This window comes from Elephantulus edwardii, unplaced genomic scaffold (genome assembly GCF_000299155.1).
Source record: "Elephantulus edwardii isolate Elephantulus edwardi_28Jun2011 unplaced genomic scaffold, EleEdw1.0 scaffold00106, whole genome shotgun sequence".
In the NCBI taxonomy this organism is placed as follows: domain Eukaryota; kingdom Metazoa; phylum Chordata; class Mammalia; order Macroscelidea; family Macroscelididae; genus Elephantulus; species Elephantulus edwardii.
This window is the reverse complement of record NW_006399856.1, coordinates 10,734,827-10,752,591: the sequence shown is the minus strand read 5'-3', so window position 1 is coordinate 10,752,591 and position 17,765 is coordinate 10,734,827. Positions and strand designations below refer to the sequence as shown.

General features: G+C 42.1%; 1 protein-coding gene across 1 annotated transcript in view; it reads right to left on the bottom strand.

The window, feature by feature from the left end:
• LANCL1 (LanC lantibiotic synthetase component C-like 1 (bacterial)) overlaps positions 1-17,141 on the bottom strand; it is a 50,872-nt gene extending 33,731 nt beyond the window's left edge. Inside the window, exons 1-2 of the mRNA XM_006891931.1 lie at positions 17,051-17,141; positions 12,569-12,686 (exon numbers count right to left, since the gene is read on the bottom strand). Coding sequence (XP_006891993.1) covers positions 12,569-12,686; positions 17,051-17,131 — 199 coding nt within the window. The 5' untranslated portion in view covers positions 17,132-17,141. The remainder of the gene's footprint in view (positions 1-12,568; positions 12,687-17,050) is intronic.
• Positions 17,142-17,765: the final 624 nt, after the last annotated feature.

Here is a 17,765-nt window from a genome sequence, read left to right as displayed (position 1 = left end):
TTGGTTGCAGCAAGCAGGGTTGTGTCATCTGCATATCGCAGATTGTTGATGGATCTTCCATCAATCCTGATGCCACACTTTTCCTCATAGAGCCCAGCCTCCCAGATAATCTGTTCTGCATAGAGGTTGAAAAGGTATGGAGATATGAGAGGGCCTTAAAAGACAGGGTGATGGTGGGCCTAGATCAATGGGGATTAATTTTACAAAACACAGTGTATGGGAATGACTGAATGAAACACAAAATATACAAATTCTGCATGCAAACCAATACTGTAAAAAATGTACTTGGAAAATAAAAATACTTTGAGGAGTGAATAAACTTTGCAGGAGGAATGAATACAAGGATTTGAGAGTGCGAGTGCAGCACTGGATTCTCCTATCCTGTTCCATTCTGTGACAACCAGTCAGAAAAGGGAGAAGAAACTGTTTGGGGCTCTTCTAAATCTGCAATCTCTTTACTCAGCTCTTTATCCCAACAGTGCTATAAATATAGCCAGCTGTTGAGAAGTAATTAATACTAGGGCTTTGAATTTCTGAGAGATCATTAGTCTCATTCATCCTGACCAATCAAGACCCTGCAGCATCTGAAATGTATATAGAGCTTGTAAAAAAAAAATCTCCATGCATTTATGAGCAGCTCAAACACTTCTCTGTAATTCTGCATTCTACAGACCATTCCTTAATATTTTTATTTTTACAGCCAGTCTGGCACTGATCGAAAAACCTTTGCCTTGGGACTTCGGCTCTACAAGGTATTTCCCAAGGTTGTATTAAGGCAAGGCTTTTTAAAGACTCCTGTCATGTACTCTGGTGGGAAAAACCATGCTCAGATTACTGATACTGCAGGAGTCACCGGAGGTGCACAGCTAACACCCGAGAGCAGGTCTCCAGAGCTTTGGATGTTAAAACTCCCTCGAGGAACTGAGGACTCTTGTTCTAAATTTCAAATAAATTGCTCCGTAGCTGAAATTTCATAAATTCGCCAATTACTCTGTTTTCGCCCTTCAGATGAATGATATACAGTAAGAGAAAGCTTGCCCTAACTAACCTTGTGTAGGATCATCGCTTGTCTTTCTATACTAGATTGGTATTTTCCAATATATTTTTTTGTGTTTCTCAGTTTTGTGTGTGTTAGCATATTTTGTGTTTCAATTAAAATGAAAACTAGCAGAATTCTGTTTGCTGCTGAAGTCACCATGCATAGCGCCCTCCACAAAGTCTCTGGGTGAACACCTGAAACAAACATCTCTGCTCAGTGGTCAGACTAAAGAAAGCAGGCCATCATGAATTGCTGGTATCTCATCTACTCCAGTACTCACTGCAGAGAACAAACACAGCAAAAAGTCCATCAATTCAACAGCTTCTCCATGGACAGTTCAGGACCACTGATTACTCTCCCTTCCAGAGTTGTTCCTCCCTCATCAACACAGACTCACAGCCTAGCAGAGCACTCCTCACTCACTTAGTACACAGTGGTAAGGAACCCTGCTGCCATCCCAAAGGCATGCAGTTCAAATCCACTAGCTGCTCCAAGGGAGGAAGATGGCAGCCTTCTCCTGTGCAATAACCTGCCTCTGAGAGCCCACTGGAGAGTCAGCTATGAGTTGGCAGTCACAGCTGTCATTAGATAAATTCACCAGGAGTACCACATGTCCATCTTTCACCCACAGAGCCACTGGTGGGCTCCCAACCATACTGGTGACATCTAAAACCTACAGTCATTTCCACCCATTGTCTTAGCAGTCCAAGATAAGCTATAATACAGTGACAGTGACCCTGTATCAAGGCTAGTCAGACAGCATGTGGTACTCCTGGTGAATTTATCTAATGACAACTGTGACCAAATTAAAAGGCAAAGCACTACCATCAAGTCAATTCCAACTCAGACATCATGGAAGAGATGGCAGTCTGAGGGTTTCCAAGGCCGTAAATATTTTTACAAGTACACTGCGTCATCTTTCTTCCTTGGAGCAGCTGGTGGGTTTGAACCACCAACCCATTTGGTTATTAGCTCTATGTTTTTAAACATGGAACCACCAGGGCTCCTGGCCCACTATCAAATGTTTTTGTTATGTGCAGTCAAGTTAGAACTGACTCACACTTGACTCCTTGCCCCTCAGTGGGTTTTCATGGGGCTATTAAATATCTGGGAGTGACTGCCCATCTTTCTCCCACAGAACAGTTGGTGAATTCAAACTACCTGCTTTCGGGCTGGCAGCCCAACTCCTTACCCACCAGGCCACCAGAAGTCCCTGTGAAATGCTCTAATAAATCCCACTGAGAACCAAGCCCTTGATGACTTCAGTTTGTCTGAACAGCTGGGACTTGAAGCTATAGGTGTTTATCATGAAAGTGAAGGACATCAGGTCATGGCTCAAATTAGACACTGAAACACTGGCTCTGATGAAGAGCTACTTATAAAGAGATAAAATTGCAGAGAAAACACCTGGCCAGAGTGATGTCTCTCATTTAAGTCTGGTGTCAGCAGTAACTAAGACCCACAAGCTAATGCTGCAGCTCAAGGAACATACATTTGGCAGATCAGAGAAAGCACATCTCAAACACCATAATGACTTGCATTTAGAGTGCAAGTTAATATTACTCTAGGGACTATGCTGCATATCCTCTTCTGTAAAATGGTATCTAATACTCAGGAAAAAGAAATATACGCCAGTCTTAGCCTCATTAACTTTGGGAGCCATTTATAGAAGACTGGGTCATGTCTTTAGAACTCAAGTCCCTACAGTCCTGTGTGTATTTTTTCTTTTAAGTGTGAGCTGATCATCATTTCCCTTAGCCAAGAGTGGGGAAATATTAAATTAAATGAGGGCCAGCCTTTTCCTTTAAAGACACCAATGAGATCAACCATCCCCTGGGTTTCCTTCACTTCTGCACTACGCTATCTGCAAGAGAAGCAGTTTTCCTTTTTTCTTAACACAAGACTATTTGATTTGGTCATTCAATCCTTTCTTATTAACTTTTCACCATTGTTTAGTCTTCTGGGTTTATAAAGCACTTTTAAAAAGCCACAGAAAGTCAAGACCTACCTGGGACAGAACTCAGAGTAGCCCCGTGGCTACTGGCAGTTTGCTCTCTGATAAGGCCCCCCACAGGTCAGTAGCTATGGGTGTTCACAGCTGACAACTGAGTCTGATCTTAGGAGGCCCCTGGGCCTACTATTTTTCTGTGCTGTCTGTTCTACGTACAGGCATAAAGAACACTGGTTGACGGGACTTCAAAATAACGAAAAGCTTCCCCTACTCCCCACGTTGTGAGCACACCCTGTAGAGAAGTCCTGTACATCTACTGGGAAAGGATTAAAGCTAAATGAACAAGTCAGTGCTTATTGCTGGCATGTAATACATCAACATCATGATGCATTACACTTCAGCTCATGCAATTTTATAAAGGAGGATTCTGGTGAAAGAACTGCGACTGTGCACGTCAAACAGCGCTTATTAACAGCTGGAAGAGCGATCGGCTGACTTCAGACTCGTGTGATAATTCACTCGTGAAGATCCTCAACAAGCCTTTGCAAATACAAGCAATTATGAGGAAAAGCTTCTGTCCTGGCCCAATTAATTTTCTATTCTGAAACCATGCTGAATATATTAATACAGGATGAGGAAGGGGGAGGGGGGGGGACACCTCTTACAACAACACTGGAGATTTTATCTCTCTAACTGCAAATGACCATAAATCTTTTCCAGCATTTACTTTATGACTCAGAAACTGCTTCACACAGACTTTTAAATAGTAATTTCTCTTGCTTATCTAATGAGCCACTTTCCCCTCTTTCTTCCTAAATTCATGTTTTATCAGGGCATCTTCTTACTTTTATATCAAGCACTTAAGTCTAGTTAGTCATTCGCTCTCTCACTGTCAGGGAGTTGGCTCACTGCCGGGAGTTGGAACGGACTCATAGCTGACCCTCTAGTGGGCTTTCAGAGTCTGTAAACAAACAGCATGGGAAGAGGCATCTTTCTCCTATAGATTCAAATCACTGGAGGGGTGGTTAACAGTGTAACACCCTATACAGTAAACCACTAGAGCTCTCTAAAGATTCACTGTTGTTGTTGCTTTCGAGTTGAGCATGACTCCTAGCGACCCTATGAACAAAAGGCCTGAAGCCCCGCTATAACTATCAACATTTATCAAAGTTCATAGAGTTTCTGGAGGCATGTTGTTTAGGAAGTGGATGCCACTCCTGCTTCCAAACCTGTCATCAAATGTTATTGGTTGAGTCGCCTGCGATGCACAGCGACCCTACGTACAGCAGCTTTGAACCCTGCCCTGTCTTGTCATGAGCCATTTATAAAGCATCTCATACAGCCTCAGCCTTTCACAAACTATATGACAGCTTTGAATAAAGTAGTTCTATATGTGGAAGTTGAGAACAAACACACACACCACTCTGGAGCCTGATTCACTGGAGGGGTTTTCCACTTTGTAATTTATTAGTTTGTTACACTGTGGAAGAGTGTGTGTTGCTATATTGCTGGATGTATACCCCCTGCATTTCAAACACCAGCAAGATCTCAGACGTGGAAGATAGACTTTGTGATTTACTTCTTCAAACTGCCAAAGCTAGTCCTACTGATCACAGCTCACTACTGTCTGAAATTGTTCTGGAAGCTGGACCCTCAGCGTGGCTGGCACTCAAAATATCCAGGGACACCAGCCATTGATTGCAACGATGGCACAGGACGGGTCAACATCTCAATCTGTTGTGCATGGAGTCACCTTGAGTCAGCCGGACTTGACAGCAGCTAACGACCCCTTAAACAAAGCCTTCAACGAGATACTCAACCTTGCTTTGCTTTCATTTTCTCATTGTCTCATGAAGATACAAACAGTATCCATATCCCAGAGTTATTACAGATGGGAGGTCCTATGCCGTTGTTAGGTGCTGGCACCTAAGTGTTTTATAACAGCATGAAGTGCTGTGCGATCCTGCACCGTCCTCAATCTCTGTAAGCTTAAGCTCACTGCTGCGGCCACTATGTCAGCCTTCTCACTGAAGGTCTTCCTCTTTTTTCACTGACTCTCGACTTCACCGAACAGGACGTCTTTCTCTAGTGACTGGGCCTTACAGGTACGAGGCCCAAATCACCTGAGATGTAGTCTTAGCATCCTTGCTTCTCAGGGATATTCTGGTTGCACTTTTTCGAACACAGATTCGTTTGTTACCTGACAGTCCCTTGGTACACTCAAGATACTTTACCAGCACCACAATTAAATTCGTTTTCCTGTGGTCTTCCTTATTTATTATCCAGCTTTTGTACATATATGAGATAAACAAAAAGACTGTGCCTTGAATCTGGCACTACAGTAGTCCTCTTTGTACATTCTTGTTCTTTAGTACTTTAAGATCTTTTTCAGGAGATGTGTGCACTGTAGAACATCACTGATTCCATGTCTGCTTCGAAAGTTCCAGGTGAGTTAACACATGTGAAGCACTCAGAATGGTACCTCGCATATGATCTTAGTCATCAGCATACCTGCACAAACATTTTCACCTCTGTCATTTAAACATCATAGTAACATTTGAGCAATAGGAATTGTGTTTTAATCTTTCCAGTGAATATGAGACGATCACAGAAGTTATAAAGATGATGCGATGGAATACCTATTCCCTTGGGAACATTGTTGTTGTTGTTGTTATGTGCCGTCGAGTCGTTTTCGACTCATAGCGACCCTATGCACAACAGCCCTAAACCCTGCTCTGTCCTGCGCCAACCGCACCGCCTCCGACACACCCATCCCGATTACCCCAGTCACCGAATCAATCCATCTCATAGAGGGTCTTCTCCTGCGCTGTCCCTCCACCCTCCCAAGCATGATGTCCCTCTCCAAGGACCCGTCCCTCCTGGCAACATGTCCAAAGTATGTCAGATGAAGCCCCAGAATCCTTGCCTCCAAGGAGCAGCCTGGTTTAATCTTCTCTAAGATGAATCTGTTTGTTTTCCTGGCAGTCCACGGTACATTCAGTACTCTTCTCCAGCACCACAGCTCAAAAGCATCCACTCTCTTTCTGTCCTCCCTAGTCATTGTCCAACTCTCTGAGGCATAACAAGCGATTGCAAACACCATGGCCTGTATCAGGCGCACCTTAGTCTCCAGAGAGACACCGTTGTTCCTGAGTACTTTAGAGAGGTCCCTAACAGCGGACTTTCCCATCGCGATATGCTTTTTGATTTCCTGACTGCTGGTGCCAAGAGTGTTGACTGTGGAGCCGAGCAAACTGAAGCTGTGAACAATCTCAATCTCTTCGCCATCCATCCTGACGCTGCCAATTGGTCCAGTGGTGAGAATCTTTGTCTTCTTGACATTGAGCCTCAGTCCATACTGAAGGCTGAAGTCCCTGACCCTTCGCAGCAAGTGCATGAGGTCCTCCTCAGTTTCAGCAAGCAGGGTTGTGTCATCTGCATAACGCAGATTGTTAATAGATCTTCCACCAATCCTGATGCCACAATTCTCCTCATAGAGCCCAGCTTCTCGAATAATCTGCTCTGCATACATGTTGAAAAGGTATGGGGACAGGATGCATCCCTGGCGTACACCCTTTCCAATTTTAACCATGCAGTGTTACCCTGCTCTGTTCTGACTACTGCCTCTTGGTCCAAGTATAGGTTTCACATTAGTACAATTAAATGTTCTGGGATTCCCATTCTTCTCAGAGTCAGCCACAGTTTGTTATGATCCACACAGTCAAATGCCTTTGCATAGTCAATGAAACACAGATAGACATTCTTCTGGTATTCTCTGCTTTCAGCCAAGATCCATCTAACATCAGCAACAATATCCCTAGTACCACGACCCCTTCTAACCCCAGACTGGACTTCCGGCAGTTCTCTGCTGATGTGCTGTTCTAATCGTTTTTGGATAATCTTCAGTAGAATCTTGCTTGCATGTGAAATCAATGACACTGTTCTGTAGTTTCCACACTCAGTTGGGTCATCTTTCTTTGGAATGGGAACAAATATAGATCTCTTCCAGTTAGTTTTGGCCAAGTGGTTGTTCTCCAGATTTCTTGGCACAACTTGGTGAGCACATCCAGGGCAACATCTGTTATCTGAAATACTTCAATTGGTATATCATCTATTCCTGGGGCCTTATTTTTTGCTATTTCCTTCAAAGCAGCTTGAACTTCTTCCTTCATCACCATAGGCTCTTGCTCATATGTTATTTCTTTAAATTCCTCTGTATCTGCCAGTTCCTTTCTATGTAATGACTCAGTTGGGAACATTACATTCAGTATTTTATTATTAAACCACTGAATTGGCTTTGAATACCAGGGCGTAGACATAATTTGGCAATTCTCAATTACTGTCTGAAAAACTGGCTATGCACAACACCTCATTCATAGAGAAAAACGAGGGTGACTAGAAGGGTTTATGGAAAAACGAGGGTGACTAGAAGGGTTTATGGCAGTAACTGTCCCATATGCCAATACGTCACAGCTGTGGTAACTGAACAATTCTTCCTTCCCTTCTTTCCTTGCTTCAGGGAACTTTACCTCCCTGTCATGAATAAAAACAGTAAAAGTTGGGGATATAGAATGTAAAAATCACACTATGCTAACTCATAGAGGTAAATACGCCAGGTTTTGGGAAAATACTTAAATGGTATTAAAATCTCATGTTGATCTCATTTTATGCTTCTATTTTAAGAGCTCAGAACATTTTAACAGTTTTTAAAACGAGTATTTTCTTTCGCATTTCTATTTCAAATGATCACATATTCAACAAAGCATTCTGTTTGTGTTTTCCAAAGCACCTACAACAGAGAAGGGCACTACCAGAAATTCTAAGTATTCCATTGCCATTACCCTCAATTTTTGCTGAAATGAAAGACTGGAGAATTTCGTTTTCCCACTGCAACTATGTAACATCAGACACACAGGGGAGGCACATCTCTTCACTAGAACCTTTTATTTCAAGATAAACTGAGACACATCTGGGCATAGCACACTTGAAGTATTATGAAGCTGGGTGACCTGATTTTGTAGCTTTCTTTAGAGTCAAGAAACAGAAATACAGAAAGCTGTCTACAGGTTGAAGAGGATTGATACATGCTATAAACAAGTCATTACCAACCCGAAATATGCAGATGATAAAATCTTCTTTGTCAAAAGCAAAGAGGAACTGAAACACTGATGATCAAAGATGAATGCCTTATATTTTAACATAAAACAAAAATCTTACAACTGTACCAATATGCAACATCATGACAGAAAAATGAATGACACAAAAATTTCATTTTGCTCGACTTCCACCATCAGCACCCGTGGAAGCAGCAGGCGAGAAATCAAATGGACTCTTAACAGCACAGTTGCTGCAAAGAACCTCTCTACACCGTCCAAAACCAACGGTATTACTTTAAGGACTAAGATATGCCTGACCCAAGCCACAGTGTTTTCAATCATCTCATGCATGCAAAAGCGAGACAATGAAAATGGAAGACAAAAGGGAAAGCACACACTGGAATTACAGCATTGGTGAAGAATACGGAATGTACCATAGGCTGCCAGAATAATGAAATCTGTCTTAGAAGGAGCAGCACTAGGACACGTCTTAGATGTAAAGATGGTAAGACTTCATTTCACAATTGGACATGTATCAGGAAGGGACAGCCTCTGGGAAAGGACATCACACTCTGATAAAGCAGGAAGTCAGCAAAGGTGTGCGGAAGACCTTCAATGAGATGGTCTGGCAGAGTGCCCGCAGCAGTGGTCTCAAACACAGCAACAGCTACAAGAAGGGTGCAGGCCTAGGCAGTATTTTGCTCTACCATACACATGGCCATTATGAATCAAAAGCAGCACAACTGTATCTAACAAGAAGCAAACAAGTGCTTGAGAGAGTTTAGTGCAGAGTTTAGAGCAGAAAGAAAAGTGGAGACCTGTCTAGTCAAGCTGAGAAAATTCTAAGGTTTCACAGTATCAAGTGCAGTCCATCAATTTAAATTACAGTTTATACTGGAAAATTTATTATTTTGGCCTCTCTGTAATCCTTTTCTAGGACAAGCTTTATGAAAAGCCTATTTGCTATTGAAATGGAAAAGAAATTTTGTAAAATAGAATAAACGTGCCTTGAATTAAAATCCAAATACCATCCCCTGGAAATGAAGAGCGGCTAAAACAATATTTACCAAATTTGAGGTGACTGTATAGATATTGGTAAATTGATCCATATTAAAATCCACCAAAGTGGACAAAACCCAAGGATCTTTTTGAAGCTGGAAAAATAGAAGTTTATGTCCAAATCTCTTATATAAAATGTGTTGTTGTTAGGTGCCATTAAGCTGAGCATGACTCACAGCGACCCTATGAACAACAGACCTGAATCCTGTCCCGTCCTGTGGCATCCTTATCATCGCTAACACACGTGAGCCCAACGCTGTAGTCACTGTCAATTCATCTCGTTGAGGGTCGTCTTTTCTTGCAATCCCTCTACCTTCCCAAGCATGATGTCCCTTTCCAAGGAACAGCCTCCTACATGCCCAAACTATGTGAGACGGTAAAGAAAAGGATCGTTTTCTCTGTTGTATGGGACTTTTAGGGAGCTCTGGTGGTGTAGTTAGAGAGCTGCACTGCAAACCCAAAGGCTGCTCCTCTCGGGCTTCTGCCAGTCCACCCAGATTGATCAGCATCTTCTGTACACAGGCCATGTTCTTCCCTTCCTAGAGGTCCACGGTCTGGAAGAGGTCAGTGGTGCTGCTGTCATAGCGTTCAGCTGCTTGTAGAAACTGAGAGATCTGTTAAATCTGCCTGAAGGCCATGGTGGAGGCCTGGATCTTCTTTACTGTGGGCAAGCCCTTGGAGTACACTCCACTAATGAGCTCACAAAGCACCATTCCATCCTTGAGCCAGTTCTGGAAGTTCTCCCAGCCAGGCGGAGGCCAGCCCACATCCTTGCGACACTGGGAGGTGATGCTCCAGAGTTTTTCGGTCTTCTGCTGCACTTCCCGGCTCAAGCCATAGGCAGGTCCCCTGTTTGCCATTCTGAAGGTAGTAACTGCAGACAGGTAGGTTGAGAGCTGCACTCCGGGCAGGGTTGCAGCAGCAAAGGTTTTAATATTATAGACTTCTGGGATGAAATCAGCTTTAGTTTCTTGTGTACCTCAGAATTTTCAGCTATTTAGACTGAACATGGGAACAGGCAAGTATTTTACTTATCAAAACACTGGAGAGAGTCTATTTGAGGTAGAAATAATGGCTTTTTAACAGTGTTCGATTAGAAGACATTAGGAACCTTGCCTCGAAATCCATTAGCAAATTTATCCAGAAGATTTTATGCTACATCATAAAATAGGCAGCAACTGAAGACACCCTAAACTGCATAGTATGCAAATTTGCCCTCAGTAGCTGCCATAAAAGCTGCTTTTGGGAACCAGCAATGAGAATCCCAGAGACTTACGGATGAACCATTGAAGGAAACCAGCATTCAAAAGAGAAAAATGCCAGAAACCCGATGCTGCCAAAAAATTATTACCATCAAAGCTGCATTTTGGTTTTGGAGCAAAATTTGTTTTCTATTTCCACGGAAAACATAATGTTTCACTTTGCCGCTCACTCACTGTCACTCAGTCAGTTCTGAATGACAGTGACCCCCACCCCCACCCCATCATGTTTCTGAGGCTGCACACCTTACTCATGTCTCTCTTTGGGAGCCACTGATGGATCTGAACTGCTGGCGTGTGCAGCCTTTGTATTACAGACTACGTCACCAGAGTGTCCAACTAGCTCTTGGAATAGAGGGGCCAGATAGCTTTTTCTACCATGGTTAAAACTAATTCAAACATGAAAGAAACCTCTATTTTTTCTATTTCCCAAGCAAAGTGCCTTCTATACAGCAATATAAGCGCCTCTGAATGAGCAATTTGAGTTTTAAGTCATTTCTGTAATAAGTGCTGAAATCAAGTCTAGTTCAGTTCTCTGTCTCAGTTTCCTTTTTTGGCCAAGAATAAGTAAATAAAAACCCCAAATTGCTTAAGGAGAGGCCCCCAAATCTTCTTAGGCATGGCTATGGCACGGCCATTGGAGGAGAAACTAAAGACAATCACGCATCTGTCCTGCTATATTCAAATCCTCGCTTGCATTATCAAGACTGATGTGACAATGACACTGTACCTGGAACTTAGCACATACTTCGTATATGACAGATGTTATATAAACTCCCTCCTAAAGCAAAATACTTTGATAGCATTCTCATCTTAAATACGTTTCGAACATCCACAAACTTCATAAAACCAAAGTCCACTGAAACCTGGGGAAGCCAGAACAAGATAGGAATTGTCTTCCCGGGTCCCAACCCTCTGCCTGTGACCAAGAGTGGTCTTACCATTTTATTTTTTAACCAGGCGTAGTGGTAACTATTTGAGTTTTCCATCTATGATAGCTTTCTCATTTATACAGGCTCCAGAGTGCACAGATTTGACTGCATTGGAACCACCAGATGAAATTTAATTTTAAGAAATACTGCAATCTCCTCCTGTACCAGTCAGATCCAATTTGACGGTACACACACACACACACACACACACACACACACACACACGAAATACTGGCTTCAATATCCTCGAGACTAGTGTCTTACTGGGATTTCAAACCTTTCATGATGCAATTTTTCAGTGTTTTCAGGAATAGAAGGCACAATAACATGAAAGAAAAACATTTCTGTGAGTAATATGAATCCTGATACAAATTAAATGGGTACTTGCCTTCAAATACAGAGGATTTGCCATGAGAACACTATAGTACATTTCTCTTTCATAAAAAGGTGACAAAGTGGGGACCCTTCAGATTGTCATCTGTATCCAGACCACTGAGTGCTTGTAAAATAGATTCCTGAGCACCAATCAAGACCCACTGAATCAGACCACTGTCAGGCCTAGTGAGCAAATGCACTTTTCCAGTTACATTCAAATTCAGACATGTTACGCTGCAAACTTGTTTCTCCTTGTCCACTTTTCAAGGTAAATGTATAACACCAAGTCTCTGAAGCAGGCTATAAAGCTGTCTTTCTGTCTCTCTACTGCAGCTCTTTAACTTTCCAGCTTTAGTTTCTCTCTCACCTTTTGACTCCAAAGTATTATTTCTTCTGCAATCTTCTGCAAATGTTCAAAATCTCTCTCAATAATAGCGAGTACAGAGAACTCAAACCAGTGAGAATGACCATAGGGAATGATTAGCTCACAGAAGTTAAACTTGACCTTGTGCTCTTATATTGACATCCTGTTTTGAAAGTGATATAGTTACTTTTAAAAAATGATTCTTCTAGACATGTTTGACTTCCTGTACAGAAATCCTCTTTCTCCTCTGTTTCACACATTGTATTTTGGGATTCTCCTTAATTCCTTCTCCAAATTAACTGTGTAGCTGCTGAACATAGATTTTTGCTTCCCATTTATGATAACAGTAATTCAAGCTTGCAACTAAACCCAGAGCACTATTGAAAAGATAGCAAAGCAAGAGGGTGAAGCACTGAAGGACAGACAGTGGTCAAAGCCAACACTCAAGCCTCGTATCCACTCTTAACACTCACTTCTGGCCAGCATGTCATACCTGACCAGCCAGTGTAACAGCTTCCATCCCGAGGGTCTGCGGACTTCAGGCCTCTCTCCATTTGCTGAAGCAGCTCTCGAACTTTATTGTTCAAGCGCTGTGAGAACTCAGGAGTCAGCTGCAGATATTAAAGGGAAAACAATTACTAAAAAAATATTGGCCCATTAACTTCCTGGCCCCCAGACTATCAAAAATAAGAGGCACTCTATTTCTATTTAAGCCACATTTTTCTTCCTGGAAAAACTGGAAAATTATTTACTCTTGAGCAACATAAATCAACAAAAATTAAAAGGGTTACTATGTTTTCTCATTCAAGGCACAGAATATTACAGTTTAAATATTTTACATCAGATTCTTAGTTAAATAATAAAATATACTGCTATTTACAAATTGCCTCAAAGTAATTTTCCATCTAATGGGGATCATCTATTATTTAAAGCAACATTTTTGTATTAGAATTGCACATTAATGAGCTTTATTAGACAAAACACAAATTGAAAGATGTATGCTTTTTTCCAAGTCACTGGACTTTTCTTAATCAAGTAGCACCAATGTTTATCTCCAAAAGAAACATTCTGATTGTTTTTGTTATTTTAAAAAACAGGTATAAATTTTTTTTTAATTTGAAAGTAACATAAAAGAAAAAAAAAACCCACAAACTAACAGGGCTACCAGAAAGCCTTGAATGGATGGAATGCCAGATCTAGAATGAAAATCTTCATGCCCAGAACACCATCTGACCCCAAACTAAACTCACTGCCACAGACTCGGTTCCCTATCACTGCCACCCTCAGTCGGTGTCTGATGCTATAATTCTTTATGAGAGAAGACTGCCCACCTTTATCCCAGTCGAGGCAAACTGGTTTTCTGGTTAGCAGACTGATGGGTTATGCATATGCTACCTGGAATTCTTTGGCAAAGAGCTGTTGCTTTGCGCTGTTGAGTCAGATCCAAACCATAGCTGACCCTCCATCGGGTTTTAAGAGGCAGTAAATCACACAGGGGGGACTGCCCATCTTTCTGCTGAAGCACAGCTGCTGGGTTAGAAAGGAGTGCCTTTAGTTTGGCAGCGTAACTCCTTACCACAAGACCATCATGTTGTTGTTAGGTGTCACTGAGTATGATTCTTAGTAACCCTAGAACAGCTAACCTCAACCTGGCCCTATCCTGTGCCATCTTCATCATCTCTGACACACTAGAGTCCACTGCTGAAGTCACTGTGTCAACGTACCACAATAGGGTTTAATATCATGCTCAGTCGGGGTCTACCTTTATCTGATTAGCTGAATGATCTTATTCAATGCATAACTTCTTTCTGCTTCAATTATTTCCATGAAGTCAGGATAATAATGATAATTACATTAACAGCAGGAATGGCATCCACTTCCTAAACAACATGCCTCTGGAAACGCTATGAACTTTGAGAAACACTGATAGTTATAGAAAGGCTTCAGGTCTTCTGTTTCTAGGGTCGCTATGTATTGTGCTCAACTCCATGGCTATGAACAGCATGTGCCTATACCAAACAAAGTGGAGCAAGATCAAATGAGACCATGTGTTACAAGTTCTGGGTCCAAGAGATTTATACTATTCCTAAGCAATCCAAAGATTTAGGACAAGTAATGATTTGGATTTGGGACTCTGAAACTAAAAACATCCCTATAAAAGATCCAGCAAACTCTGGTAAAACTGAGAGCTCAATCATTCACTATGTTTATCTTCCTAAAGGTGATAATAAAATATTATTTAAGTTTTTAATATTCTAACTTGTAAAGTCTTAATAAGTTATTTAAATGTATTTATTCCTCAGTAATTTCAGGAATCTTCAGGATTTCACAGTGCAAGGAAATTTCTAAACAAGTAGCAGAATGTTACAGGGCCACAGATCTTTCACCATGTTAAGGACTATAGGAACAAACTTAGCAACTGTCTGTTACATCACAATCTCCTTTTAAAAAAACAGGTACACCTGAATATTAAACACAGTAAGGAAGCAGATCGGAATTAAAAGACTAACACTGAGGACAGATTCATTTTGACTTCTGAGGACTGTTTCTGTTAAGTCAGACCACACTGGGCTCATTTATTCTAGAGCACTACTATCTCCACCACAATTGGAAGCAGAAAACACACTGTTTGAGGGACATAGTCCCATTATTTAGCAGTTTCTGCCAAGAGGTCAAGATTTTTAAAAGCTTAGAGAATATATCTGGTTAGATAAAACATAATATTAATAGGAAAGATCGATCAATCTCAACTAGAGAGAAGAGTGCATCTACCCAGGAACATGCAGTCTTCTGTACACAGATCATGGATAATTCATCATCTTGCCTGGCACTCCGTCAAGAGACAGAGAATAATAAGAATCTTCAGGAAGGGATGTGCACTGTTATTTGCACACACTGCATTTATTTACAAAGGTGCCTTGCCGCAGAAAATGGACTGTTTGGGGCAAATCACCAAACTATTCAATAATGTGAAGAGCTTCTAAAAGCTCTTGTCCTGACAGATGCCAGAAAACGAATCTTTGTGTTAATAAATTAAGGACAGGTATCTGGGATCCTTTTTTTGGTGTTCAACTTTAAACAATTTTAGCACCAATATGCTCATGTCTTCTAGGATCTCCAAAAAACCCGCTATGAGTTAGATAATAAATCCTGCGTTTATTCTGGGGCCAGGGGACATTGGCTGAACTTTATTACTCCCTTAAAGAGTTAAACTTGTAAAGGGATTTACGTTGCAAGCAGTCTAAATAACGAGCTGCATTTTACTAAAGGCTCCCTCAATAGCACACACCCTCCAATGCTCTTTGACAAGTCAGCACAAACGGGCACATCTTCCTTCAACAAGACAAGACATATACTCTGGCTTCAGCATTTGCAGAGCTAGGCGAAACACACACCCAAATAGCCAAAAGGAAGCCACCTGAGCCCAACATAATCACCAAATGCTTTGCTTTGGCAATTGAAATTCTGGCCCTAAAACAATGAGATTGTCTCTCAATCCATATGCGTGTTGATGCATCTCTTCCATCATTCCTCTCTGCATCATTTACCCACGTTAACCTCTAATGAAAAGTGCTTTAGGGAAAGAACAAAGTCAAAGAAAGTCAACTCAAACAGCTAACAGGATTGAAAAAGTTGTCATAGTGTGTGTAAATAACCAGCAAGTTTAAGCGGGGAAATGGTAAAGTCAAGAACTTTGAGTGTTTACAGGAGTGATGATTTTCAAAATCATTACCTAACTTGGGAAGGACTAGAGAGCATTATGCTAAGTGAAGTCACTCCATCCTATAAGGACAAATACTGTCTAAGACCATTATTGTAGAAATAAATAACCAGAAAAATGTGTATGAGGATCTAAGGGGTCGATGGGGGGGTGCACAGGGGTTAGGATGGGGTGGCGCGTAATCATAGGGTCTCACAATCTGATGGGTGGAGGGTGGGGTGGGTTAAGGAAATGTGAAAGAATCTATGAGAAAAGCAACGTATACAGAATTTGTAAGTAAACCAGAATAAAATAAAGTTTTTATGAAAAAGAAACTACGTGTTGAAACAGAGAGATCACTCTTCCAACCTAAGAAACCATTGGGATTTGGCAGTATTCAGTACACTTAAAAAACTATATTCTCTCAGAGCAACTGTGTTCACGCAAAGAAGTCTAAGAAAATAATGCATTGTCCTGGAGTTGATTTTGACTTATGGAGACCTTACAGAACTGAGGAGAAATGTCTCCTAGAGTTTCCAAAGCGATAAATCTACTGAGAAGCCGACTGCCACATCTTTCTCTCTTGAACAGATGGCAGGTTCACACAGCACACTTCCTGATCAGCATCTTAGCACCATTTCCACGTTCTCTGTTGCAAAGTGGCTTATAAAACACTCCCAGTTTATTGTACTTTATTATTATTTTAATTTTTTTTTTAGCTGTGATAAGGCCCTGGGAAGTAATGTCAATGGCATAGAAGATTTTATGTCTATATCCCAAATCTAGCACTTTGCTTTTAAAGATGTCTTCCACCACCCGATGGGTTTACACCTCTCTTCCCTGCTCAGTACCTGCATGTCTAGACACATGGACATATTTATAAAGGAACATATGCGACGACCAGTAGGATTCTCAGTTCTCTTTAAGAAACAAAGCAAAATGGATGGAAAAATCCAAACTTACACGGTGAACTATCAATTTTTACAATTTATATTCTCATCAGCCAAGACTATTGCCTCCATTATGAGCTGTAATATTAACGAGACCTTGTCTCACAGGCATTCAACACTTATTTCACTGTTCCCCTTATGTATTTTAATATGCATTTTACGTATTTATAGCTCTTCCCTCAAGTAAGCTGTGTGTCTAGGTGTTTGGTTTGTTTTTTTTTTTTCCCAAAGGGATATCCATCCCGTTCTTTTATGGAGATCTTAAAAGTCTTTTCTGAACGCGGGAGGGGATGTGGGGATGGCGGCGGAGAGACCCCAAACTCACCCTCCCGGTAGAATCAAAGTAGCATTCGGCCAGGGATTTGTTATAATCGGCATAAGGATTCGGGAAGGCCCTTTGAGCCATGGCGCCGGAAGCGAGCCTGCAGAACAGGGGGAAGAGACAACCCAGGTTGAGATGCGGGGCCAGGTGGAGCGGAGCGGGTCGCAGCGGGCGCCCAGAGAGCACCTTCCCTCCGGGGCCGGGGCCACTAAGCGGCCTCGGCGGTCCCAGCGGACCCCGATTCCACCGTGGTCCCGCGAGACAGCGGCACCACCGCGAGAAGGCTGCCAGGGCCCCGAAACCACCGGGAGAAAGGGACTGCGTCTGCACCCCACGCTCCCCGACTCGCGACACGAAGAACAGTGGACAGCGCCTGCCCGAAGCCCAAGCCCGCCAGGACTCTCACCCCCGCAGCCTCGGACAATAACAGAAACAGCGCTTTCACCGCCCACTTCCTGCCAGCACAGCCAATCAGAGATCTTGCTGCTCCGGAGGCCCAACCCCTTTCTCCCTTTCAGTTTGTTAAAGAGACAGGAATACAATTTTTTTTTTAATATTTATTTTATTTTATTATTTTGTGTGCGTGTACCGTCAAATCAGATCTGACTGGTACAGGAGGAGATTGCCCCTCCTTCCCCGGCAGAGCATCTGGTGGATTCGAACCATGCGCCTCTGGGATTGTAGTTGCAGCTCCTTGCCACTAGGCCACCAGAGCTCC